Source organism: Hippocampus bargibanti, linkage group LG05 (assembly GCF_051943395.1).
Source record: "Hippocampus bargibanti isolate YZ-2025 linkage group LG05, ASM5194339v1, whole genome shotgun sequence".
Classification (NCBI taxonomy): Eukaryota; Metazoa; Chordata; class Actinopteri; order Syngnathiformes; family Syngnathidae; genus Hippocampus; species Hippocampus bargibanti.
This window is the reverse complement of record NC_142738.1, coordinates 12,472,863-12,495,429: the sequence shown is the minus strand read 5'-3', so window position 1 is coordinate 12,495,429 and position 22,567 is coordinate 12,472,863. Positions and strand designations below refer to the sequence as shown.

The 22,567-nt window shown below is 45.5% G+C and overlaps 1 protein-coding gene across 2 annotated transcripts in view; it reads right to left on the bottom strand.

Moving 5' to 3' along the window:
• Window positions 1-22,567, bottom strand: part of LOC148897968 (cGMP-inhibited 3',5'-cyclic phosphodiesterase 3A-like) — a 100,958-nt gene that overhangs the window by 24,983 nt on the left and 53,408 nt on the right. For both annotated transcript variants that reach the window (XM_088996632.1, XM_088996631.1), the window contains exon 3: window positions 1,466-1,726. In XM_088996632.1, the coding sequence (XP_088852758.1) occupies window positions 1,466-1,726 (261 nt within the window). The remainder of the gene's footprint in view (window positions 1-1,465; window positions 1,727-22,567) is intronic.

The following is a 22,567-nucleotide window of genomic DNA, read 5'->3' as shown; positions in this document are numbered from 1 at the left end:
GCTGGTCCCACTCTCTGGGATGACTTGCCACTGAATATTCGGCAAGCCCCCTCGCTGCCCATCTTTAAAACCCATCTCAAAACTCACTTGTACTCTTTGGCATTCAACTCAGTATGACTCCGACTTTATCTTGGTTTCGCTTCCTGGTGCTTTCTACTATCGTTGTGACTGCTTTATTTCCTGTATATGATAGCTGTCCAGGTTAAGCACTTTGTTACAGCTTGAGGCATATATAGATCAATATGTATTGTATGGTATTATTATTTTATTGATTTGTTTTTATATGCAACAAAAAGAAACATAATTGTCTGGTCAGCTTGATGTTAAATTAACTGCCAGTGATGTAAAGTAAAGCAAGAAATCTCGCCCCATGAGCATAGTTGCTTTGTGATTTGCACAAAGCAGGAGAACGAAAGCCCGGAAACTGAATGTCCGCTTCATCCTCCGGGCTGGTGTAGCTCACCTGACCTCCCTGCAGCATCTAAAGATTCAGCGCCCTGACTCAGTCATGAATGTGAGTGTGACTTGTCTTCAAAGGCACCCGGTGATTGTCTCACAAACAGTCCACGGTATACAGTAGTTTGCCTTACATCTGAAGTCAGATGGGAATATTCTCCCTCTCACCAGAAACCAAAACAGCATATATGGTGAAGAAAATGGATGGATGGATTGATGGAAATGAATGCTGTGTTTGAAACCAAAATGTCAAAGCAGAGAGTCTGTTTGTGTTTGTTAAAAAAAAAGCAAAGTTTGAAAAGCCAACATCGTGCTCTTAGGGTGTTACATTTTGGGGATAAATTTCATTGCTGACTAACTTCCCTCCTACAGTTCTCCTCTTACACAGACAGAGTTGAACATCGTCATCCTGAGAGTCTGAAAAAGTGCAGACTCAGTGGTCACTCCGTCGAGTCCAGACAATGTGATTAGTTTCATGTAGGGATAGCCAAGGATGGGCGTTGCCTTCAAAAACACTAAAAAGTTTCAATTGTGTTCGACATCCAACTTTTTAACACAAATGACTGTGTCTTTTCAACCATTTTGACATACGCATTCACCACCTCTTTCTTCTGCTGCGCGCACACATGCACACACGTACACACGTACACACATCTGACTTTGCACATCTGTCATGTTGACACAGCTGTGGCTATGAAAGGGAGAAGCAAGCTCCAAGCAGTAGACATGCTCTATTTTTCTTCACTCAACTCTATGAAAACACACTTCCTTCATTTAATGCTAAAAGGTCTACAGCAGCAGCCATTAGCGGGCAGACGGGCTCAAAGATTAACATGTGCGTAGAACGATTTGTGCCCTTTAAATTATTTGGGCCATAATACAGTGGACCGCAGTTCCATCTAAAGGTAATTTCACATATTTCCCAAAGACAACGATACATTTGAAAGTTTGGGCCCAATTCTGAAATTGTGCTTTTCACCCCACATGTAGCCTCCTTGAATTTCCTGACCTTATGGATGGACGACTTCTCTCCCTTCTCGGGTCCCTCCTCGGAGTCGGAGTAGACATGGGCATCGCAGGGGTAAAGCAGGGGAGCGGGGCGTGGCCGGTGCAAGGGCTGGAAGGTGAGCTGGGTGGTGAGCAGGCTGCTGACAGCCCTTAGTGAAGTGCAAGTGTTGGAGGGCAGAGAGGGGTCAGCCAGCAGGTCTGTGATCAGTCCATGCGCCTCTCCCATCACTGCGATGTCCACCATGACACTGGTACCTGATGACTGGAATGGAGAAAAGAACATATTTGCGCTAGAGAACTGAATTGAACAACCTGTACTTTTACGTTTTTTTCTGAAACTTTTTGGTGTCATTTTTGTGCATGTAATACTTTGTTTTCTCTTTTTGACGCCCCCCCCCCAACCCTTTTTAATTTTGCTGCTGTAGATTGCAAATGTCCCCAATGTGGGACTTATCTTAAATGTTTTGACGCAACATTGCCATTATCGTATGCTGAACACACACAATGTTTAACTACAAGATACTTAGACACAATTGGAATCTTCCAAGTGGGAGATAGTTTATTAAAGAGTTACTAGACGAATCCGGCAAACTTTGTTCAGTAATTTCAAGATACACCTTATGGAGAGTAAATACAGTGACACGTACTACACGTTCTACTTCTCCCTTTCCTTTCCGCTTACTTTCATCATTTTGATGCTGTGAAATATAAAATTTCCCACTGCAAGACTAATAAAGGTGAATCCAATCTGATCCAATCTACTACTGTATTTTTATACTTTGCACTATGTTCAGTTCTTTTTATGGAACAATTTTGTGCAGTTGTACAGTTCAATCTTATGTCATTTGTTCTGGACATGAAAAACTTGTTTTTTCTGTTAGCCCCCATAGCCTCCATTTTCAACACTTGAGATTGGTCTTAAATTTGTAAGAATAGAACACATAGGTGGAAGCAAAAAATTACCAAGGGTTGGTCCAATGCCAGGATATGCACGTAAAGACAGACAGGAATCACAGGTTTACTTCTAGACCTTATGTATCCACAAAGTAGTTCACAGTAGTCTGGGTCGACATGCATCGATTTTAGCCTAAACAAAATAAGGTTTAAGCATGTTCAGCACATCTGCATCTGTGCACCGATGCTTCATGAATGGGCTCATTAGCAAAGACCAAGCCAAACAACATGGCTTTTTTTCTCCCTCCTATGTTAGCTGGTGGTAACTTTCATATCATTCTGACTGTCTGGGCAAGTAAGCTTGGCCCAGTCTTGGATGTCGGCGAATAGAGCCACCGGACTGCCCAAGTTCTCGTTTTGCACAGACAATGTTATCAGATTTTTATCACCCCCAATGTTACATTCCCTTTAACACCGGCTGCTAGAAAGCTAGGGAGGCAAGTGAGAAAAAAATGGTATGTTTATGCTGGCTTAAATATCCTGAGGCTGGCTTGAACACAATTTATGTGAGTGTATGTGAGTACTCTCCATTCAGCCCCAACATGTGGGAACATTTCACATTATTTTCCTTCCTCCTATCTGATATATATGAATGTTCCCTACTAGTCTGCAGTTGTTGCCACTTTTGGGTCGTCCGGTACAAAAACGGTTCTGTGTTCATCCATGGGTTTATTCTTTCTTCACAAATAACTGATTTGCATTACCTCGTTACTGTTCAGATCACTGTTGTATGCTGGCCACACTTAATGTGTCTCTCGGGCTATTTCAAAGCTGATTTGACATTTTTGAAAGGGGAATGTGACTTCTGCTGAACATCTGGTTGGAACAAAGAAAACAATGACTCCTAGTGGGTCTCATATCTTAACACACTCTTGCACGCACGGGCCATCTAGATCATCTGCAAATAAATACAGTGGTACCTCCCAATTAAATGGTCCAAATTGCAATTATTTGAAGCCCATCCCAGCTCTTTTTGCCGAGTCTCTGGGGTACACCGGCCAATTGCAGGACACAAACAACCATTCACAATCACACCGAGGGACAATTTGACACATTTTACCATGTATGCTTTTTGGAATCTGTGAGTAAACTAGAGTAATAATAATAATACATTTTATTTCAAGCGCCTTTCAAAACACCCAAGGACACTTTACAATAAAAACAATAAAACAAAGCACATAACAATAAAACCATAAGTAAAATGATAAATAACAAAATAGCAGATAGAACTATACATTTAAAGCAATTTTAAACAAGTGGGTTTTGAGGTGAGCCTTGAAAATAGGGAGGGAGTCAACATTACGGATGTTGGGTGGAAGAGAATTCCAGAGTTTGGGAGCAGAAAGCTCTGCATCCCATCGTGGTGAGACGGGCAGAGGGCACATAGAGGTGAAGGGAGGATGAGGATCTGAGGGACCGAGAGGGAACAGAGATTTGAAGCAGGTCAGAAAGATAGGGAGGGGCAAGGTTATGGATGGAGAACTTGGATGGATGGATGGACTTGAAGAATACGCATTCTGGGTTTGAACCCTGGAACGCTGGAGTGTGAGGCGGGCGTGTTAAACAGTTGCGCACCGTGCTGCTACAATGAAATATGAGCCTCAAGATTCTTAACAAACCTGAGATTTCATAAATTCCATTATTAGTAACATGCCAGTAAATTGTGTCAACTCGTGATAATTTAAAGGATGGACTCTACAAGTCTGTGAAACTCCATAGACTGGCTTCGTTTTTTTTATTATTATTTTTGACAAGCATTGATATCAAGTATCAGTATTGGTGAATTATTCCTAATTTGGATCATGAGGCATTGGCGGCTTACTCATTCATATCATGTTTTTCTCATGATAAAAAAAAAAAAAAAAACAAAAACATTGCACCACTCTGATTAACTCTTGAACTGGACTTTGCCGCATATAAAAGTGCTGTTTGGCTTTGAATTTTATTGGCGCACACTGTCATTATAGTTTATGTCGAATATTCTGTCAGTATTGGGACAGACTGGCGAGAAATGTCAACCTATATAAACTGAATTTGCAAGAATAATACACACAAAGCACCACAACAGTGTGAGCTGAACAATGACTAAATATTAATTTTATTGGCCTGTAGAGTTTTATTTTGATTTGAAGGATTTAATTAACCCACCATCTTTGGTATTTCAAAAATGTTCATGTCTGGCTTGCTGCAAAAATTATACACACACCAAAAATATAGTATTTACATAAAAACATCTTAATACCATCTATCTTGATTTATTTTCATTTTCTTTCTTTTTATTGATTTATTATTTATTCATTTAAGTATATTATTATTCTATTTTTTTATTTACATGTATTTGTTTTGTTATTTATGTAATAATGAAATAGATAGATAAATCAATCAATATATAAATCATCTCATCTCATTTTCCGTACCGCTTATTCCTCATTTGGGTAACGGGGGTTGCTGGAGCCTATCTCAGCTGTCTTCGGGCACAAGGCGGGGGACACCCTGAATTGGTTGCCAGCCAATCGCAGGGCACACAAAGACGTACAACAGTCACTCTCACACTCACACCTAGGGACAATTTGGAGTGGTCAATCTGCCTGCCATGCATGTTTTTGGAGTGTGGGAGGAAACCGGAGGACCCGGAGAAAACCCACGCGGGTCCGGGGAGAACATGCAAACTCCACACAGGGAGGCCGGACCGGGACGCGAACCGGCGACCTCTGCACTGTGAAGCCGGCGTGCTACCCACTCGACTACCAGGCCGCCCAATATATAAATCAATAAAGACATAAATACATAAAAAAATATTGTTTTATTGTTTTATTTTTACTCAGGCTGCTAGCCAGGTATACTCGCAACATATACATTTTAATATAATTGGTAAGTTCTGGTATTGGCTAGAAAAAGTAAACTCCGGTTTATGTGCTTTAAGAGATGAGGAAAACATTTCAAATCCAAATATCCAAATGTTTCAATTTTCCATGTTCTATTTTTTTCCTGCCATAACAAAAGAACTAGTTCACTTTCCCAAGGCAGCTTATTGTTTGTGCTAACCTTTCTTCACAGGTTATGAGCAACATCTGACTCTGTTGTTTTCTGGGAAAACACTCTCAATGCCAAATATTTGTATTGATATGATGAAGGCTTTGATTGGAAAATACTTTTTTTTTCAAAATGGTTAAATTATGACCAGAGTCCAAAAGATTCATGAAGGTCAACACGAAGGTCAACTGTTCACAAGCTGTAGACAGAGTCAATCACAGAGGTTACTGGGAGAAAAAGGCCAGATCCCCATGTCGTTCATAACAACACAGATTGTGATGCCTTTTCAAACTGCTTGGCAAACATTTGTGTTAAATTAACGGCAGCAACTTTGAATAATCTTAGCCCTGAAGAGCTCACAATCATCTGATTTACCCGGGGGCCTGTGCCAGCGTTCTATGCAGCAAAATGATGAATGCACAAGGGTGCATATTTGGTTTTGTTGACATGTAAGGTTTAAACCACGAACAAGTATCAATAAACACTTTTTATGATCAGCTAACAGCCAAGTCAAATATGAGGTGACGCGCGAACATTCTGTTGTGACACGGAAGAGCAATGGCTGTGGAAGAGTGCGTCAGCAGGCGTGCAGTGGACCAATGCCCGGACGCGGACGGGGGCCTGTCGGTGCGCACGAGAGCCAGAGCTCGTCAAAGCAAATCAGCAGTCACTTCTGCAGCCTAGTTTGTGTGCACTCGCAGCTTTTGCTCTCTCGTGTCCACACATCGAGCTCAAGTAAACAATGGCCAAAATGAATTGTTGCATTTTATATATATATATATATATATATATATATATATATATATATATATATATATATATATATATATATATATATATATATATATATATATATATATATATAAATCCTTGTCTCACCCACCATGGGTGGTGTCTGTCCCCCATTTCAGCTCGGGTCCTCTACCAGAGGCCAGGAAGCTTGAGGGTTCTGCGCAGTATCCGTGCTGTTCCCAGCACTGCGCTTTTCTGGACCGAGATGTCCGATGTTGTTCCCGGGATCTGTTGCAACCACTCGTCGAGTTTGGGGGGTCACTTCCCCGAGTGCTCCGACCACTACAGGCACGACTGTCACCTTTACCTTCCAGGCTCTCTCCAGCTCCTCTCTGAGCCCTTGGTATTTCTCGATTTTCTAATGTTCCTTCTTTCTGATGTTTCCATCACTCGGGACCGCTACATCCACGACAACGGCTTTCCTTTCCCCTTTATCTATGAGCACGATATTTGGTTGGTTGGCCATTACCATCTTGTCAGTCTGTATCTGGAAGTCCCACAAGATCCTTGCTCGGTCATTCTCCACCACCTTGGGAGGTGTTTTCCATTTTACCTTGGGGTTTCCAGTCCATACTCCGCGCAGATGTTTCGGTAGACTATGCCAGCCACCTGGTTATTTCCCTGCAAGCATCTTACACCCTGCAGTTATGTGTTGGATTGTCTCAGGTGCCTCTTTGCACAACCTACACCTTGGGTCTTGTCTGGTGTGGTATATCCCTGCCTCGATGGCTCTGGTGTTCAGGGCCTGCTCTTGGGCAGCCAGTGTGAGTGCCTCTGTGCTGTCCTTTAGGCCAGCCCTCTCTAGCCACTGATAGGACTTCTTGAGATCAGCCACTTCTGCTATGGTTCGGTGGTACATCCCGTGTAGGGGCTTTTCCTCCTATGATTGTCCCTCATCCAGCACCTCATCCTCTGTTCCCCATTGTCTGAGAAATTCTCTGAGTACATCATCCGTTGGAGCCTTCTCTTTGATGTATTTATGGAGCTTGGATGTTTCATCCTGGACAGTGGCTCTCACACTCACTCGTCCCCGGCCTCCTTCCTTACGGCTTGTGTACAGTCTCAGGGTGCTGGACTTGGGATGGAACCCTCCATGCATGGTGAGGAGTTTTCGGGTCTTAACATCCGTGGTCTGGATCTCTTCCTTTGGCCACCTTATTATTCCAGCAGGGTATCTGATCACTGGCAGGGCATAGCTGTTTATTGCCCGGGTCTTGTTCTTGCCATTGAGCTGGCTTCTGAGGACTTGCCTCACCCGCTGGAGGTATTTGGTCGTAGCCGCTTTCCTTTTGCTAGTTCGAGGTTGCCATTGGGCTGTGGTATACCAAGGTACTTGTAGCTGTTTTCAATGTCTGCTATTGTTCCTTCAGGGAGTGAGACCCCTTCAGTGTGGACTACCTTGCCCCTCTTAGTCACCATCCGACTACATTTCTCCATCCCGAATGACATTCCGATATCACTGCTGTAGATCCTGGTTGTGTGCATCAGGGAGTCTATGTCCCTTTCGCTCTTAGCATACAGCTTTATGTCATCCATGTAGAGGAGGTAACTGATCGTAGCTCCATTTCTGAGGCGGTATGAACCTGTCTTGGCGAATATCTGGCTGAGAGGGTTCAGTCCTATGCAGAACAGCAGCGGGGAGAGTGCATCACCTTGGTATATGCCACATTTGATGGACACTTGCGTTAGTGGCTTGCCATTGGCTTCAAGTGTGGTTTTCCACATCTTCATCAAGTTTGCAACGAAGGCTCTCAGGGTCCCGTTGACCTTATACAACTCCAAGCATTCAGTGATCCATGTGTGTGGCATTGAGTCATATGCTTTCTTGTAATCAATCCAGGCTGTGCACAGGTTGGTATATCGGGACCTGCAGTCTTGTGCGACTGTTCTGTCAACCAGCAGCTGATGTTTGGCACCTCTAGTATCTCTACTAATGCCTTTCTGTGCTTTGCTCATGTATTGATCCATGTGTCCACTTATCTTAGCCGCAATGATGCCTGACATGAGCTTCCATGTTGTGGAGAGACAGGTTATTGGCCGATAGTTGGAAGGAACTGCACCCTTCATGCACTTCATGATCAGGATTGTTCGCCCTTCGGTTAGCCATCCTGGGTGAGTCCCATCATTCAGCATCTGGTTCATTTGTGCTGCTAGGCGCTCGTGAAGAGCTGTGAGTTTCTTTAGCCAGTAGGTGTGGACCATATCCGGGCCTGGTGCCGCCCAGTTTTTCATACCTGAGACTCTTTCTTCTATATCTGCCGCTGTGATGGTAACTGGGTTCTGTTCAGGGAGGTAGCTGTGCTCCTCTTTCAGAGTCACCAGCCATTGTGCACTGCTGTTATGTGCGATCTCCTTCTCCCATATGCCTTTCCAGTATCTTTCAGTTTCCAGCCTTGGAGGGTCTGCTCTGCTGTTAGAACCCTGCCACTGAGCGTACACTTTTGCAGGTTGTGTTGCGAACAGCCTGTTTATTCTTCTGGCCTCATTCTCTTTCGTGTACCTCTTTAGGCAACTGGACAAGGCCTGGAGCCTTTGTTTGGCAGCTTCGAGTGCTTCAGGTATGGTTATCTGCATGTACCTCTTGGGTATTGGCCTTTTATTCACACCTCTCTGGGTCTCCGTCAATTGACTCACATCTTTCCGAGCCGCCTTGATCTTAGCCTCCAACCGTCTTTTCCATGGTGGGTAATGAATCTCGTGGCTCTCATGGTTGCTCTTGTAGCCAAGCATCTCTAGGATCACTAATGCTGAGGCGTATATCAGCTCATTGGTTTCCGTGATCGTTCCGGTCGGGATCGTTCTCAGTGCTGCATTCACAGTTTCCATGAGACTTTCAGGTGGTACTTCACAGAGCCGTTGTAATCGGTTTCTTAGTTGCCCAGTCTTCATTCTTGCCATGATCTTATCTCTCAGGTCTGTTGCTGCCTCGCTCAGCATTTCATTCATTGGGGCTGGCTTCCCAATTTCATCATTCATTGGGGCTTGCCTCCCAATCTCTGGTTGAACCTCTTACTCTGATGGGGCAGCCTGGGGCCCTTCACCTCTGAATTTGTGTTGTACCTCATCAATCTCAAGTTGTGATAGCAATTGCCGTTTGTGGATATTGGAACACTGAGCTACTAGTTGTTTCGTGGTCAACCGTGACTGTGGGTTTCGAAGTAACCATTCAGCCCCCATTCTCCGCATGTAACCCCACTGACTAGGGTTGCTTGAGTAGTAGCATTCCAACAGAGCCATGTTATCGCATCTCGTCCATCTCCGCTTTGTTCCAGTAGCCCATTTTTCATCAAGCTGCTCTGGTGCTTTGAGATATTCTTGCTTCGGCGTTTGAACATCAATCGGTGTTCGAACGCCAATACGACGCGTGAGTGCGTACGCGAGGGTGGGGAGCTGAGCGGCGCATGGGTGTATCGCTCTGTTCGTGACCAACTGTTGTCACTAGCGGACGTGCTGCGTTTTACTCTAGCGTTTAATATAGGTGTACGAAGAGTTTTAGCCCCTAATCATGCCTCCAAAGAAAGTAAGTGCTGCTTAAAGTGACAAAAGAAAAGTAGTGCGTACAACTATTGCATTTAAGAAAGAAATAATCGCAAAATATGAAGGAGGTGTGCGAGTGTCTGATCTGGCGAGGGAATACAGCATGGCGAAATCTACGATCAGTACGATATTAAAGAATAAGGAGGCTGTGAAATCTAGTAATGTGACTGTGGGAGTGAGAGCAAGTGTCATTGGATAGATATTTTAAGAGAAAAGAACATCCTGTAGCCGAGTCAACCGTAGCTGTCAGGTTCCGAGCGAGAGTGACGGCAGCTGACTCGTCGGAACGTAGTGGAATGTGTGGGACCCCAAAGCAGACACGTACTACCCAAGCAGGATGTTTATTCACAAATAAAAGAAAACACAGCGAGTAAGAAGGCAGGGGGTGATCCGACCCGCTTACTACGGCAAAAAGCAAATGGCACACGAGGGTGCAAAATTACGCAATCCCAGAAGATGACATACATTTACGGGACGCAGGGAAAATACCTCGGACCGGATACACTCGCGCCTCGTAGGAAGAGTCCAGGTACGGTGGCGAGGTGAGTCAATCATCCGGCATTGGCGAGGCGATCACGAACCGTATAAATGCCCCGTGTCCGTGATTAGAGAATAACAGCGGGTGGAGAACGAACGGGAGAGGCAGCCCTCTCGAAAGGGGTTGGACTCTCTTCCACTCTGGAGTTGCCAACGGTGAGAGGCGTAGAGCAGGTGTCGGCATACTTATTGCACCCCGGCTCACCGCCTGTACGTTGAGATTCACCCCGGTAGATGAAAGGGTTGCTTCCCTCCGCCTTCGTGTGGGTGGACGTTTTCTGACTGTTGTCTGTGCATATGCACCAAACAGCAGTTCAGTGTACCCACCCTTTTTGGAGACCTTAGGCAGTGTGCTGGAGAGCACTCCTCCTGGGGACTCCCTTGTTCTGCTGGGCGATTTCAATGCTCATGTGGGCAATGACAGTGAGACCTGGAGGGGCGTGATTGGGAGGAATGCCCCCGCCGATCAGAACAGGAGCGGTGTTTTGTTATTGGACTTCTGTGCTCGACACGGATTGTCTATAACAAACACTTTATTCAAACATAAGGGTATCCATATGTGCACGTGGCACCAGGACACCCTTGTTCGCAGTTCGATGATTGACTTTATAGTTGTATCATTGGATTTGCGGCCTCATGTTTTGGACACTCGAGTGAAGAGAGGGGTGGAGCTGTCTACTGATCACCACCTGGTGGTGAGTAGGCTCCGTTGGTGGGGGAAGATGCCAGTCCGACCTGGAAGACCCAGCCTTTAGGAACTCCGGTCGGATCTCATCCACCCCCGGGGCCTCTCCACCAAGGAGCTTTTTAACCACCTTGGTGACCTAGCCCACCTAGGGACTCCGAGCCCAGCTCGGAGTCCCTAGACACTGCTTCCTCCAAGGAAGGCGTGTTGGAGTTGAGGAAGTCCGCCAAGTACTCTGCCCACCGGTTCACGACGTCTCGAGTCGAGGTCAGCAGCGCCCCTTTCCTCACTGTACATAGTGTTAGTGGTGCACTGCTTTCCCCTCCTGAGACGCCGGATGGTGGACCAGAATTTTCTCGAAGCGGCCCGGAAGTCGGCTTCCATGTCCTCACCAAATTCTTCCCATGCCTGTGTTTTTGCCTCGGCGACCACAGAGGCTGCATTACGCTTGGCTAATCGATACCTGTCAGCTGTTTCAGGGGTCCCACAGGCTATATAGGCCCGGTAGGACTCCTTCTTCAGCTTCACGGCATCCCTTACTACTGGTGTCCACCAGTGAGTACGGGGGTTGTCGCCACGACAGGCACCAACCACCTTACGGCCACAACTCTGATTTGCCGCCTCAGCAAGGGAGGTACGGAACATGGTCCATTCGGACTCAATGTCCCCCACCTCCCCCGGGACATGTGTATAGTTCTGCCGGAGGTGGGAGTTGAAACTCCTTCTGACAGGGGATTCCGCCAGACGTTCCCAACAAACCCTCACAACACGTTTGGGTCTTCCAGGTCGGACTGGCATCTTCCCCCACCAACGGAGCCTACTCACCACCAGGTGGTGATCAGTAGACAGCTCCGCCCCTCTCTTCACTCGAGTGTCCAAAACATGAGGCAGGGTCCTCGAGGGTGCATGGGAATTCGCCCAACCAGTCTACATGTGTTTTGTGCACTTGGAGAAAGCGTTTGACCGTGTCCCTCGTGGAGTTCTGTGGGGGGTGCTTCGGGAGTATGGGGTACAGGGGCGCCTGATACGGGCAGTTCGGTCCCTATACGACCGATGTCAGAGTCTGGTTCGCATTGCCGGCAATAAGTCGGAATAATTTCCAGTGAGGGTTGGGCTACGCCAAGGCCGCCCTTTGTCACCGATTCTGTTCATAACCTTTATGGACAGAATTTCTAGGTGCAGCCGAAGCGTTGAAGGTTTCCGTTTTGGTGGCCTCAGTATAGCATCTCTGCTTTTTGCAGATGATGTAGTACTGTTGGGGCCTTCAAGTGGAGCTCTCCAACTCTCTCTTGAGCGTTTCACAGCCGAATGTGAAGCGGTTGAGATGAGAATCAGCACCTCCAAATCTGAGACCATAGTTCTCAGTCGGAAAAGGGTGGAGTGCCCTCTCCGGGTCGGGGAGGTTTAAGTATCTGGGTGTCTTGTTCACGAATGAGGGTGTAAGGTAGCGAGAGGTCGACAGGCAGATCGGTGCGGTGTCTGCTGTGATGCGGACTTTGTACCGATCTGACGTGGTGAAGAAGGAGCTGAGCCGGTCGATCTACGTCCCAACCCTCATCTATGGTCATGAACTATGGGTTGTGTCCGAAAGAACGAGATCCCAGATGCAAGCGGCCGAAATGAGCTTTCTCCATAGGGTGTCCGGGCTCTCCCTTAGAGATAAGGTGAGAAGCTCGGTCATCCGGGAGGGACTCAAAGTCAAGCCGCTTCTCCTCCACATCGAGAGGATGCCCCGAGGACGAGTGGTGAGGTGTTCCGAGCATGCCCCACTGGCAGGAGACCCCAGGGACGACCCAGAACACGCTGGAAAGACTATGTCTCCCAGCAGGCATGCGAACGCCTCGGGATCCGCCAGGACGAGTTAGAAGTGAAGAAGTGGATGCGGAGAGGGAAGTCTGGGCTTCCCTACTGAAGCTGATGCCCCCGCGACCCGACCCCGGATAAGCGGCAGAAGATGGAGATATATATATATATATATATATAAAATCATCTTCTAACCCACCATGGGTGGTGTCTGTCCCCCATTTTAGCTTGGGTCCTCTACCAGAGGCCAGGAAGCTTGAGGGTTCTGCGCAGTATCCGTGCTGTTCCTAGCACTGCGCTTTTCTGGACCGAGATATGTGATGTTGTTCCCGGGATCTGTTGCAACCACTCGTCTAGTTTGGGGGTCACTGCCCCGAGTACTCCGACCACCACATGGTATACATACATATATATAAATATATCTCAGGGGTACGTGTATTTATAATGAGGGGCTAACACTAGAGCTTGGTTGTTTCACAGTAGGGTCAAACAGACTTTTGGAAAAGAGCACTTATGACAAAGGCAAACTTTGCTCAGCAAACTCTTGTTTGTTCGTATTGTCTCGGGATTGGTAGCAGGAGGTATAAAAACATGCTCTTGATGCCACTTGTTGTCCACTTTACTTAATGACATATATTTTCGACAAGTGGCTCTTGTGACATCACACCAACATCTAATTAAAATTCCAAATGTTTTCCATAGTTTGACTTTGAAAAGCTATTGCATACAATAGACAAATGGCTTAACCAAGACGTACACTCATTTTAAGCTAGGTTCTGGAAAAACAGTCAGCAAAAAAAACATTTTGATGGCATGGGAGCTTGAAACAAAAATAGATTAAAAAAATGGCAGGTCGTTGAATTCAGAGGACCCCAACCCCCGGGCCGCGGACCGGTAGCGGTCCGTGGGTCATTTGGTACCGGGTCGCGCAGAAAGAAGAAATAATTTACATAAAATGAAAAATGAAAAATTACCAGATTACATCCGTCTATGACTTACTCTTGACGCATGTCAAAACGCTTGTCTTGGTCACGTGATACATACCGCTAAAATTAGCACACCGTAAGCTAGCAAAATGAGTAAAAAACAAACGTCTTTGGAAAGTTTCTTTATCCGCCGGTCCGTGAAAATATTGTCTGACATTAAACCGGTCCGTGGCGCAAAAAAGGTTGGGGACCACTGGTCTAATTGACATTTGAAACTTTGACGTTGAAAAGATGCTAGAGTGCTCCAAGTCAAAGTCAAGTCAAGTCAAAGTCAGCTTTATTGTCAAATATGCTAATATGCATGACATACAGCACAGATGAAATTAATGTCCTCTCGGACCCAGCGTGCAAGACATGCAAGGCACTTATAACGTGGCTAAAAAAGACATACAATTGACAACAGACAATACATGTAATTTCTGTATGTAAAGTGAGGTAGTGTCGTATGGAAAGTGAGGCAGTGACGTATGTAAAGTGAGGTAGTGACATATGTAAAGTGAGGAAGTGACGTATATAAAGTGACGTAATGTAGTAATGCAAAAACGAACAACAAGAAAGGGTTGAAGTGAGGTCTTGCAGAAAAAAATGAGAAAGAAGAAAAAAATAGAGTTCAGGGTAATCGTACAGCATGTAGCGTGTACTCAGAGTTCGGTGAGTGTGGCAGTGGGAAGGGGCAGGCTGGGCAGGTCTGGGAGGGAGTTGAGTCTCCGGACTGCCTGGTGGCAGAAACTGTCCTTGAGCCTGCTGGTCTTGGCTCGGAGACTCCGCAGTCTCCGACCCGATGGCAGCAGGCTGAAGAGGCTGTGGGAGGGGTGGGTGGGATCGCCAGCGATCCGGATGGCTCTGCGGGTGAGGCGGGTGTTGTAGATGTCCTGAAGGGGGGGGAGAGAGACACCGATGATCTTCTCAGCTGTCCTCACGTTGCGCTGCAGAGTCTTACGGCAGGACACGGTGCAGGCGCCGTACCACACGGTGATACAGCTGGTCAGGATGCTCTCTATGGTACCGCGGTAGAAGGAGGTCGTGATGGGGGTCGGGGCTCCAACTCTTTTGAGCTTGCGGAGGAATTACAGGCGCTGGTGGGATCTCTTGGCCATTGATGCCGTGTTGTGGCTCCAGGACAGGTCTTCGGATATGTGCACTCCCAGGAACTTGGTGCTGCTCACTCTCTCCACTGCAGCACCGTCGATGGTTAGTGGAGCATGCTGGGGGCGCACTCTCCTGAAGTCCACAACAATCTCCTTCGTCTTCTCCACATTCAGACGAAGATTGTTGTCCTTGCACCACGTGGCCAGGCGGCTGACCTCGTCCCTGTAGGCTGTCTCCTCGTCGTTGTTGATGAGGCCCACCACAGTTGTGTCATCCGCAAACTTTATGAAGAGGTTGGAGCTGGGTGATGATGGTGAGCAGTCGTGCGTGAGCAGAGTGAAGAGGAGGGGGCTCAGCACACACCCCTGGGGGGCCCCTGTGTTCAGCGTGATGGTGCTGGAAGTGTTGTCGCCAACTCTGACTGCCTGTGGTCTCCCCGTCAGGAAGTCCAGCAGCCAGTTACACAGGGAGGTGCTGATCCCCAGTTTGCTCAGTTTATCGGTGAGTTGTTGGGGGATGATTGTGTTGAATGCTGAGCTGGAGTCGATGAACAGCATTCTGACGTAGGAGTCTCTGGTCTCCAGGTGGGTGAGTGCTGTGTGGAGAGCAGTGGAGATGGCATCATCGGTCGAGCGGTTGGGCCGATATGCAAATTGGAAGGGGTCATGGTTGGGGGGGAGGGCAGCCTTGATGTGGTTCATAACTAGCCGCTCGAAGCACTTCATGAGGATGGGAGTGAGTGCGACCGGGCGGTAGTCATTGTGGCAGGTGGGGGACGACTTCTTCGGGACCGGGATAATGGTGGTGGCTTTGAGGCACGTGGGCACAACAGCCTGGCTCAGAGAGGTGTTGAAGATGTCCGTGAAGACATCTGTGAGCTCCACAGCGCAGTCTCTCAGAACACGGCCAGGAATGCCAAAAAGTTAGCGCAATGTTAAATGAGCGTTCTGTCTAAACATTGAGCCAGTATCCTTCCCTCTAAATGTACTGGGGCGGAGGTCAATTATTTTATTTCATAAATGTCGACTGAAAAAACTTGGGCTTCGGTTTGACAATTTCATGTTGGTTTATATAATCCCTTTAGCTTCCTCTTTATAAGGTATCAAAATGCAGAATTACATACTGAGTAGGTTTTAAGTCTGGGCATTGAGTAAAGCTGTCAAAAACATTGAAACTATTCCTTCTCTTTTGGCCAATATTTCTTTGTCATCTGGTTACCTGGGGACAAACAAGACAATGGACGTAGAATGAAAAAAAGAGCTGCTTCAGTATTTTGGGACACATCTTTGTGTTTTTAAGCCAATAATCACATACGTTGTTTGACAAGCATGTTGGTACTTATTATATTTAATGATGATTATGAATGGATAGGGCTGCCTGGTAGTCGACTAGTGAACACGCCCGCTTCACAGTGCAGAGGTTATGAGCTCGAGTCCCGCTTGGGCCTCCCTGTGTGAAGTTTGCATGTTCTCCCCGGGCCCGCGTGGGTTTTCTCTCGGTCCTCCGTTTTCCTTCCACATTCCAAAAACATGCATGGTAGGCTGATTGAACACTCCCAATTGTCCTGAGGTGTGAGTGTGAGTTTGAATAGTTGTTTGTCTCTGTGTGGGCCCTGCGATTGGCTGGCAACAAATTCAGGGTGTCCTGCGCCTGGTGCTCGAAGATGGCTGGGATAGGCTCCAGCACACCCAGTTACCCAAATGAGGATCAAGCGGTCTAGAAAATGGATGGATGGAGGCTCATGACATTTTAGTCCTGAAGGCAACAACTGATCCAAAGAATACCATCATGAAGGTGCTGAAACTTTTTCTGAGCATCTTCCTCTTTATTAAATTAATGGAGTTGCTTGAACTAGCCATAGGGGGAACAAGCCAGTGTCTTCTTGTGCCAGTCCCAAGCCCGGATAAATAGAGAGGGTTGTGTCAGGAAGGGCATCCGACGTAAAAGCTTGGCCAAAACAAACATGCGAATCAAACCTGTGAAGATGGAGGACACTGATTCACTGTGGTGACCCCTTGAAGGGAAAAGCCGAAAGGAAAAGAAGATATTAACTCATTCGCTGTCATTCACAAGTTTATTCAGGAATTGAAAATATGACGTAGAGCCCCATTCCCAAATTTGTTCGGGATTTGTTTTTTCATGCTTGGGTGCCGATAAAGCGTTGGCCATGGCCTCTAGCAATGTTTTTTCTTTTCCACAAGAGGGGAGCATTTCCCTTTTTTCCATGTTAGCGCTTTGTTCCGCTCTATAAACCAATATGTATGTATTGCATTGTATTTTGGACATCTGCCCTAATTTCAAGCTCATATAACTCAATAAACTCAATATTTTGTGGGTCCTGGCATTCAAGTGACAATGACAAAAACCCTGGCCCTGGAGTGGGCACATTTTTGCACATCTGACAGTGAATGAGTTCATGAAATATGCAAAAACATGTCACATATTTGCTATTTCTGATCTGGTCCTCATTGCGCACTTTCAAACTCTTGGCTGTGTCCCCTCGGAGTAGGCCATAAATGGACAGTGAAGTGTGGGATTGTTGAAAATTGTGCAACACTGTAGTGAGAAAATAATGTGTCCCGGGGGGAGAGTAAACGCTGGGACAAATGGCCTCAGGGGCCTGCTGAAGAGAAAGTGAAGTATTTGATCTTCCAAGTAAACACATTTAAACCCTATAGGAAACTATTAGTACTCACAGAGGGCTGAGAAATCAACTCAACATGAAGTTTTTTTCTCAATCATAATCTGAAGAAAGTGGGTAGTAATATACCAAAACAGGACAAAGCACGAGCCGTCGCTTTTTTCGGGGTAGGGTGTAAGGGGATGGTCAGCCCCAGTTTATAGCTATATAATCATCCTGAATGCATTATCGGAAGAGTTCTCCACTTTGAATAACAAAGCAATGATATAGTGTGAATCATGTAGAAGGACTAGCACAAAGCTCCCTCTGGATTCTCCTTGTTCTGCGCCAGATTGGTTGAGCCAAAACTACACCCGGCACTCAAAGCTTCCAACTTCCCAAACAACCCAGGAGCCCAATTCCCTTTACGAGCTCTTTAGAAGCGAGCACATTACTCAAACTCTGCTAAACCCCATTCCACCGCTCCAACGCGGCCACAACATCTTGTTATTGCATGTTTTATTCAAGCAAAGGGGGTGTAAGGGGATGGAGGGGGGCGTGTGGCAATCAAAATAAAATCAAAATCATTAAAAGGACGTCGCAGATATGTCAAGAGAACCGTGTTGTTCACAAGGTATACTTTTGTATGTTTGTCACTGTTGCTTAGTTATCTTATTTGAAATAAGCTAGTTTTATTAGTGTATCTTCATGTGTTAGTAAGCAAACGGTGTAGTCTTGGTTTGGGTTAAAAACAAATCCCATTTTCTCCATGGTATATTTAAACCAGGAAAAAAATATCTGTAGTTATCCCACAGCTAATAAATTCAAGAAGGAAAAAGTCCCCAAAGAAGGCCATCTTTCTTCCATTGACATCCATCATGTGAAATGTAAATTTCCCCACTGCGAGACTCTTCTTTTCCTTTCGGCTTTTCCCCTCAGGGGTCGCCACAGCGAATCAATGTCCTCCATCTATCCGGTTTTGTGCATCCTGTTCTCTCACACCAGCTACCTTCATGTCCTCTTTGACCACATCCATAAACCTCCTCTTCGGTCTTCCTCTCGGTCTCCTGCCTGGCAGTTCAAGACTCAGCATCCTTCTCCCGATATACTCACTCTCTCTCCTCTGGACATGTCCAAACCATCTCAGTCTGGCCTCTCTGACTTTCTCTCCAAAGCCTCTAACATGAGTTGTCCCTCTAATGTACTCATTCCTGATCCTATCCAACCTGGTCACTCCCAAAGAAAACCTCAACATCTTCAGCTCTGCTACCTCCAGGTCTGCTTCCTGTCTTTTCTTCAGTGGCACTGTCTCCAGTCCAAACATCATGGCTGGTCTCACCACTGTTTTATACACTTTTCCTTTCATCCTAGCTGAAACCCTTCTATCACACATCACACCTGACATTTTTCTCCAGCCGCTCCAGCCTGCCTGGACACGCTTCTTCACCTCTTTTCCACACTCTCCTTTGCTCTGGACAGTTGACCACAAGTACTTAAAATCCTCCACCTTCTTTATCTCTTCTCCCTGTAGCATCACTCTTGCACTTGGATCCCTCTCATTCACACACATATATTCCGTCTTGCTGCGACTGATCTCCATTCCTCTCCTTTCCAGGGCATATCTCCACAGCTCTAGTTTCTCCGCCACCTGTTCACTGTTCTCGCTACAGATCACAATGTCATCTGCAAACATCATGGTCCAAGGAGATTCTTGTCTAATATCGTCTGTCAGCCTGTCCATCACCATAGCAAACAAGAAGGGGCTCAGAGCTGACCCCTGGTGGAGTCCCACCTCCACCTTGAATTCCTCAGTCATACCGACAGCACACCTCACAACTGTCTTACAGTCATAATACATGTCTTGTACCACTCTAACATACTTTTCCGTCACTCCAGACTTCCTCATGCAATGCCACAGCTCTTCTCTGGGCACCCTGTCATACGCTTTCTCCAGATCTAGAAAAAGAAAATGCAATTCCTTCTGACCTTATCTGTACTTCTCTATCAGCATTCTTAAAGCAAACATTGCATCTGTCGTACTCTTTTTTGGCATGAAGCCATACTGCTGCTCACAAATGTTCACTTCTGCTCTTAGTCTAGCTTCAACCACTCTTTCCCAGAGTTTCATTGTATGGCTCATCAACTTTATTCCTCTGTAGTTAGTACAACTCTGCACATCTCCTTTGTTCTTAAAAATGGGCACGAGTACACTTCGTCTCCATTCTTCAGGCATCTGTTCACCGTCTAAGATCTTGTTGAATAACCCAATCAGGAACACCACCGCCAACTCTCCAAGACACTTCCATACCTCGATTGGTAAATCATCAGGCCCGAGTGCCTTTCCCCCCGTCATCCTCTTCAGCGCCCTCCTCACTTCATCCTTGCTAATGCTTGCCACGTCTTGGTCCACAACAGTCACATCTTCTACTCTTTGTTCCTTCTCATTTTCCTCATTCATCAATTATTCAAAGTACTCTTTCCATCTTGCCATCACACTACTGGCACCTGTTAATACATTGCCATCGCTATCCTTAATCACCCGAACCTGCTGCAGGTCCTTACCATCTTTGTCTCTCTGTCTCGCCAGCCTGTAAAGATCAGTCTCACCTTCCTTGCTGTCCAGCCGAGCATATAAGTCATCATAGGCCTCTTGTTTGGCCTTTGCCACCTTTACTTTAACCGTGCGCTGCATCTCCTTGTACTGCTGTCTACTCTCGTCTGTCCTCTCAGTGTCCCACTTCTTCTTTGCTAACCTCTTTCTCTGTATACACTCCACTGCGAGACTAATAAAGGCATATCTAATCCAATCCAATCCAACCCAGTGGTTCATTACAAGTACAAGACCAGCTTTGTTTGAGGAAAAAATAAGGGTGCCTTTTGTCATTTATCCGCGTTGTCAAGCATACATTAATTGATTTATTTTCCGCTATGTTTATTTATTTGCTATATATTTGCTATCTATTGGCTAGCTCACTGGCTAGCTAGCTATCTATTAGCTATATAGCTATTGAGCTATATAGTTATCTATCGAGCTAGCTAATTTATCTAGCTATCGAGATACAGCTAGCTTTCTATCTATTTGAGTTACTTCCGGGTGAGTGAACGTGTGGCTGCCGCCGCTCATCCACTGAAAAACTTATCCTGTGACTGTAAAGTGACCTTGAGAGTTTTGAAAGGTGCTTATAAATGAAGTGTATTATTATTATTATTATTATTATTATTATTATTATTATTATTATTATTATTATTATTATTATTATTATTATTATTATTATTATTATTATTTATTATTAGGCTACATTTACATTCTGCATCCAAGGAGCACTTTTAGTACTCGTGCTATCTTCAATCCTTTCAAGAACTATGGTTAGTACAGTGGACAATTTATCATGTTATCAGATTACAGGGAGCATGAAAAGGTTAAAAAAGCCGATTTCCAGAATGGGAACTTAGATCGACATAATTTAATCAATTTATCATTGCTCTCTACATAAATGAAAAATTAATAACAATAATGAACACAAACAAAATGTTGACGTCTCAGAATGACCACAATCATTTATATGTTTTCATACATTTATTATTATTTTTTGTTGTTGTACATTTATACACATTTTTGAGCAAATGTGCTTTGGTACTTTTGAGATAGAAAAAATCTGTTTATCTTCTCTTTGCTTTTGCGAGTGCTTTTTGTTCTTCTCATTTTCTCTTGGTTTGTAGAACCATTATCATTATTTGTACTTTATCAGAGTCAGTATTTGTAGAGTCCAATTCTGTCCGGAATAATCAGACTATCCTGACAATGGACCCACTGGTGTATTTTTTTCTTGCATAAAAAGTTAATTCATTCAAAGTTCAAAATAATTTTGAAAGTACAAGGATTCTGCCCGACAGCGATGCTCTGAACAATTATGTAGTACAACATGGTCTGCAGTTAATATAACTGATTTTGCCTGACAGTGCAGTGTCATAGTGTCATTTAATGTACTGGAAATATTTCAAGATCCTAGAAATGAATGACATTATTTATTTGCGTTTTTTTTTTTTTAGCGATTGATTTAATAAGGAGGGACGTGCTAGCATGTTTTGATTGTCTGCCATTTTTTACAATACAGTATACACCTTTTCCATATGCACAGTATCATCAATGTCAATGCAATATCTATAACATCCCTAATAGCATTGGCTCCCGAGGGAAAATGAAGATGCGGTTTGGAAAACGACTCTAATGTGCAGCTTGCTAGCCAATATGACATGGTGCGATGCGAATCAATCAAGCCCGTGTGCGAGCGGCGGTGTGACGCAGGCATGTGACGAGGTGTCACAGCCGCACGACCGACTAAGCCCAAGAAAGCAGAGCTCAGGGACAGCAGCTTGCAGATGGACATGCTTGCCAACAAAAGTGTCAACTTCTCACAGGTCTTGTCGCTCAATGGACGTTGGCAGGATTTCACTGATGGGCGGCAGCTTTGCAAAATGACCAATCGCTAAAGAGGACGCATCAATCAAATATGGCCAGAGGGCGAGATCACACTGTCACGCTGATGTAAACTACTAGAGTGAAAGTCCGAGCAGGAAATTAGACACGCTCTGATTGATCTTAGCACAGTTATGATCGCACGAGATTAAAATATAATTACGCCCCCGCCCCTAACCCACAACAACTTTGCATGATTTATTAGTGCTATCTAATCTCAGACTGTCGTCTACACCTCCATTTATTTTGTTAGCCTTTTCTGCTGATAAACACACACACACACAGACACACACACACACACACACACACACACACACACACACACACACACACACACACACACACACACACACACACACACACACACACACACACACACACACACACACACACACACACACACACACACACACACACACACACACACACACACACACGGAGAAAGGAGCCATGCCAACGTTCAAGGGCACTGTTTGTTCTTGATGTCATCCAGATATGCCCTGTGGCTCAGTGGCAGCTCGATACATCGATGAGGCCTGAGCAGTCAGTTTCCAAACATGGAGAAGGTAAATGTCAAAGAGGTGTGTGTT